We start from the raw sequence: 5,854 nt of genomic DNA on the forward strand, positions 1-5,854 counted from the left end.
AAAAAAAAAAAAAGGAAAAAAACCACACCAGATTGATCAGTGATTCAGGCACTCAACCCCTACAGCTAAGAAAGAGGAAAGCCTGGCTGCTTCCAGCTGGCAGCAGACCTTGGCATCATACATGTGGCACTGGTTTCAGGTACATGCAAAATGCAAGAGTTGTGGGGTCAGGAAGGCTTCCACCCAGATTTCAGAAGGCCTGGGAAGCCAGGCAGTGTGCCCCTGAGAGGGCAGTGTGAGAAGCTGTGAGTGTGAAGCCAAAGGTACAACGGAGACCCCACAAGTTTGGAGAAGGCAGGAATGTGGATTCTCTGAAGAAAACTGCAAGGAGAGAGAGCAAAGTTGGCCCAAGAGAAAAGCCATGGGAGCTACAATCACAGGCAGTGCCATAAGGGTGAGGCCACTCATGCCCTTTTGAGTCCGAATCTCACCACAGACTGCCTCAAATGCATACGACTGACTACAGGACTTAATGTTTGTCCTGCTGGATTCTGGACTTGCTTTGCTCCCATTCCTTTGTATCCCCCTGTTGTAACTTTTGGAAACGTCTACCTTGTGCCATTAAAAAAAAAAAAAAAAGATGCACTTGCCACATTTCTAGATAGAGGCCTAAACAGATGAGAAGGACAAGAACTGTTGTTTAAGAATATATTTTTAAAAGTCAGATGCACTTTATTCTAAGAGCTAATTCAACAAAGGCAAGGAACATAAATTGGCATATAAATGTGTACATATACTAAGGGCCAGCTGAATCAAAAAGCAAATTCTGAGAATTCTGCAATTTCTTTTTGGTTTCTCGACACAGGGTCTTGTTACGTAGTTCAGGCTGGGCCTCAAATTTGCAGCCTCAGCTTCATGAGTGCTGAGATTACAGGCATCAGCCACCATACCCAGCTGTAGTTTTTTTTTGAGACAATGTCTCACTATGCAGCAGTTCAGGCTGGCCTTGAACTCACTATGTAGCTCAGGCTGGCCTCAAATTTTCAGCAATCCTCCTGTCTCAGCCTCCTCTCAAGTGCTGGGATTACAGGCATGTGACACCACACCCATCTTATAATTCTATAATGCTTCTATGATCCACAGAAGTGCTGTCTCTATCTCTATAGAGATTCTAACTCATTTATGGCAGGGTATCCAACTGGTGGTGACCACAGACTAGAACTAAAGGAGCTCAGGAATCTGGCTATGAAGCGTACATCGTTGGTAATTTCTGAAGCAGGAAACATAGCTTCTTCTATTACTGTAAACAAGATAATATTACAAACCATTTCTAGCAAAGAAAAAAACCCCACCACTCCTAAATAGTTCTACTCATGAAATATTTCATGCTGTAGCTTTCTACCTTAAATGTTTAATTTTACACACATCATTCTTTTGGAAGGTAATTTTACTAAGATATAAAATCTAACCCACAAATTCATGGGTGAGCTTTTAAATAATCCAATGACAGTCAGATGTGGTGGCGCATGCCTATAATCCCAGAACTCTGGAGACTGAGGCAGGAGAACTGCTATGAGCTCCAGGCCAGCCTGGGCTACACAGTGAGTTCAAGGTCAGCCTGAACTACATAGTGAGACCCAAGCCAATGACAGACTAAAGATTTTTACAGATGTTTTTCACATTAAAACAAGCCAGGTCGGGGATACAGCTCAGTGGCACAAGCACATGCCTGGTAAGCACAAGGTCTGGAGTTCGATTCCTGGTACAAAAAAAAAGGACATTGGGGCCAGGGATATAGCTCAGTGGCATAAGCGCTTGCCTGGCAAGCCTGAGGTCAGGAGTTCAATTCCTGGTACCAAAAAAAAAAAAGAAATTACATTAAAACAAGCCAGTAAGCAACTGCTTACTAAAATAAGACATTCAAAATGTAATCCATGAGTTAGGATTTCATCAGAATGTAAGGAGGCAGCTTAGTAAAATCCACTCTCAAAAAATATGGAGAACCTGAAAATTCTTTGAGTAGCCATCACATGTTAATAGCTAATAAAGTAATCTTTAGATTATTAATTAGCTACAAAAACTAAAACTAGTTTGAAATGAACAACTACAAAACTTGGTATACTAACAGACCAGTATTATCCTTTCTCTTAATATTTGTAAACTTTAAAATCATTACTGTAACTAGAGACGTCATAAGTGCACCATTATTTTACATCCCATTAAAAAGGAGAAAGATGCTGCCAATTAAATCATGACTCAAAGCTAAGCTATAAAACCTATGCCAGTTTCACAGAAGGTAAAATATGAAAACATACAGTAGCTTGGGATAGGCATTAGTTCGTGTAAGTGATAAATAACTGACCAATCAAGTTTATTTGCTGAACTATTTTTAAGAATACAAGTTTAAAGTATGTGGAGGGACTCTGAGAAAAGTTTATTTGCTGAACTATGTTTAAGGAAATGAATGGATTAATACTTTATGATTTGATAAAAGAAAGCATTTAAGAAATTTAACATCAGGCATGGTGGCAAATGCCTATAATCTCAGCACTTGGGAGGCTGAGGCAGGAGGGTGACTGTGAGTTCAGGCCAGCCTGGACTACACCTACAAAAGTGAGTCCAAGGCCAGCCTGGGCTACATAAGCAAGTGAGTTCAAGGCCATCCTGCACTATATACTGAGACTCTGCTTAAAAAAAAAAAAAGAACAAGAAGAAACTTAACATAAAAAAGTTGGTAGGCAGGGTAGGCACCGACACACCTTTTGTTGCATCAATAACTCAAAGTTTGTTAGATCAAAAACGATGCTTATGATTCTGTTGTTTCCATCCCAATTCTCACCATGGATCTAAATACAAATGCTGAGAGATACTGTGCTTTCACATAAGACACATGTTCAGAAAAAACAAATATTCCTCCTTGTAGACTGCCCTGGGCCACATTTATCTTTTTTTTTTTTTTTTGTCTTTTGTTGAGACTGGGTCTCCCTGTGCAGTTCAGACTGACCTTGAGCTCACTTTGTAGCCCAAGGCAGGTCTCAAACTCACAAGGGTCCTCCTGCCTCAGCCTCCCAGAGTGCTGGGATTACAGGCATGCGCCACCATGCCCAGCCTGGGCCACATTTATCTACCTCAGGAGGCCAGAATTCCTTCAAGATTACTTACATGAACAGCAGCATTTCTTAAAGAAGCAATAGTATTTTCTTGAACTTTTGCCAGCCTGAAATGGAGAAGAAATATACTTATCATAGGTTACAGAAAAGAAACAAATGCCATTTTAAAAATTCAACATTTTTTTGTCTGTTTGTTTGTTTTTTGTTTTTCTCTGGTACCGGGAACCGAACTCACGACCTTGCGCTTGCCAGGCAGGCGCTTTTTGCTGCTGAGCTAAATCCCCAGCCCCCAAAATTCAACGTTTTTTAACAATGACAATAGTATGTATTCTTTATCTTGAGGCTTTTTTCTATCCCCCAAATATCACTGTGACCCCGTCTGGCTGCAGTATGCATTTACTCCACAAATGTGAGCTCTAACAATTATAGGTATTGATACGTTGACTATAAACATATCCTATACCACAACACATACTTCCCTGTACTACGGAATTTTTTGTCTTACAGACATGTGAGTGACCAACTAAGGAAAACAATCCTTTTCAATGCCATGAAGAAATGAAGACGAACTTGCTCCTTGTAATTTGTCCTCTAGATAACTTAATACTGGCAGACTGCGGACAAACAGGAAAGGCTGACACACAAAAAGAGCATAAGGATAAAAATTGTATTAAGAACAAGAACACAAAGGATATAGCTCAGCAGCACAGTGCCCGCCTAGCAGGCACGAGGTCATGAGTTTGATTCCCAGTATCAAAAAAAAAAAAAGAACACAAGGAAGAAAGCTTATTGCTTGACTGAGAAGGGCCTGAGGATGCTTCTTCCTTAAATGGTAAGCTGATTTGTTTCAGACTTACATGCTCATAGTGATTATCACAGCTCCCAAAGCTATCACAGCATCATTTATTTAGTTAGTTAGTCTTTTTGACACAGGGTTTCACTATGTAGTTCAGGCTGGCCTTGTACTTTGTAGCCCAGGCTAGCCTCCAACTCACAGCAATCCTCCTGCCTCAGCCTCGCATATGCTGGATTACAGGTGTGTGTCACCACACCAGGCATAGCATCATTTTAAATCAAAGGGGTGGGATTAAAATTTACAATAGAAAGCCTATGGCAATAAATTATGTTACTGATACTTGAATGCAATTCAAAACTTGGACAGAAAAAAAAAAAAAGACAATTAAGTGTTAGGCTGGAATTTGCACCTGCTAAGAAGAGAAAGGGCCATTTTTCTCTTCAGAAAGGGTTAACATTCCCTATAGTGCAGTTCTGTTTTAGAATCATGGGTGCTTGGAGCAGACAGGAATACCAGGATACCCTCATCCAAATCCTTCTGTTCACAGGTGATGGGGGCTGGGGATTTAGCTCAGCGGCAAAGCGCCTGCCTGGCAAGCGCAAGGTCGTGAGTTCGGTTCCTGGTACCGGAGAAAAACCCCAAAAAAAAAACCACAGGTGATGAAACTGAGACCAAGAGAAGGAAACGTGCCAACAAGGAATGAATAGGACACTGACACACAGATGCCACTAAGGTTCTGCACCAAACTTTCCCTCCTAGCTCTCTACCTTAGTATCTTTCATCAATTCAATACCGTATTAAAAAGACGGACCAGAATCTAAGGCTAGAGTCTGTCACTACCTTGAAATGGCGATGCCTTTGCTAAAGTGTATTTACCTCCCAGGATCATAACAAAGTATCCAACCTTTAGTGGGTCAAACCACTAATACCATCAAGTGTGAGTTACTGATGCTAATCCCACCCAAATGTGCAACCTACTGCGCAGTTGTTGTTGAGTTTCCTGCACCTCGATGTCCAACATCCAGTGGTGTTCTTGGCTTCCAGTACTTTGAAAACGAAGATTTCATGTCACAACTGTATCCCGGTAATGGCTTAATGATGATAAAGTCAACTTTCATAGAAAAAAAGGAGGGGGGGGCAAAGGTAAACATTTAAAAGGCCACTGAGCTCAATGACATTTAAACAGTATACATCTGGAAAACTCCAGTTTTCCCTATCAGAGAAAAGTCTTTAAAAATGATTCAAAGTTTCTAGAAAATAGACACGTTCCTTAAATTGTCATTGTAGTAAATAATCTAAACCAAATCATTAATCTTCACCATTCTCATAAACTCAGTTTATTTATTTATTTTTTTTGGTCTTTTTGAGACAGGGTCTCACTATGTAGCTCAGGCTTGTCTTAAACTCACTTTGTAGCAAAAGGCTGGGCTCGAACTTGCAGCGATCCTCCTGCCTCAGCCTCCCAAGTGCTGGGATTACAGGTGTGCACCATCACATCTGGCGCCATCATAAACTCAATTTAAAACTAACAAATATTCCAGCTTAACTTGATTTGTAAGAGCCTGCCTGCTTCTCCACACTCACCTCGCACTTTGCCTATGGTTTTCCTGGAATTCCTACTCATGATGGGAAGTGTAAGGATCCCAGCACTCCGCCCACTCTCAGCAATGGTGGATGATAAGAGGCATGCTGTGCCCACATGTCCTGGGAAGGCATCACCTTGAACTACATGTTCACTGAGATCCTCCTGAAAAACAAGGTTCCAAAGATTCTGGATTATTGTATATTTTCAATTTAAAGGTCAAAGAACTCCCTTAAAGTCAACTCAGATTCTATGGAGGAGGACTGATGAGAAAGAAACACAAACTTACATTCAGGTAACTGAGATGGCATCCTTGTAAGAAATACCTTTTTTAAAAAAGTTGTTTATATATTAGTTTATTAATCATAATTCTGAGTTCCAAAGCCAGGCATGGTAGCACAATGCCTGTAATCTCAGCACTCGCCT

General features: G+C 40.8%; 1 protein-coding gene across 4 annotated transcripts in view; it reads right to left on the minus strand.

Moving 5' to 3' along the window:
- The window catches only part of Gpcpd1 (glycerophosphocholine phosphodiesterase 1), a 55,962-nt gene that overhangs the window by 20,030 nt on the left and 30,078 nt on the right, over nt 1–5,854 (minus strand). For all 4 annotated transcript variants that reach the window (XM_013512298.1, XM_013512297.1, XM_013512296.1 and 1 more), the window contains 3 exons: nt 5,431–5,593; nt 4,825–4,957; nt 3,103–3,157 (listed from right to left, as the gene is read on the minus strand). In XM_013512298.1, coding sequence (XP_013367752.1) covers nt 3,103–3,157; nt 4,825–4,957; nt 5,431–5,593 — 351 coding nt within the window. The remainder of the gene's footprint in view (nt 1–3,102; nt 3,158–4,824; nt 4,958–5,430; nt 5,594–5,854) is intronic.

Source organism: Chinchilla lanigera, unplaced genomic scaffold, assembly GCF_000276665.1.
Source record: "Chinchilla lanigera isolate Chin_1 unplaced genomic scaffold, ChiLan1.0 scaffold00014, whole genome shotgun sequence".
NCBI lineage: Eukaryota > Metazoa > Chordata > Mammalia > Rodentia > Chinchillidae > Chinchilla > Chinchilla lanigera.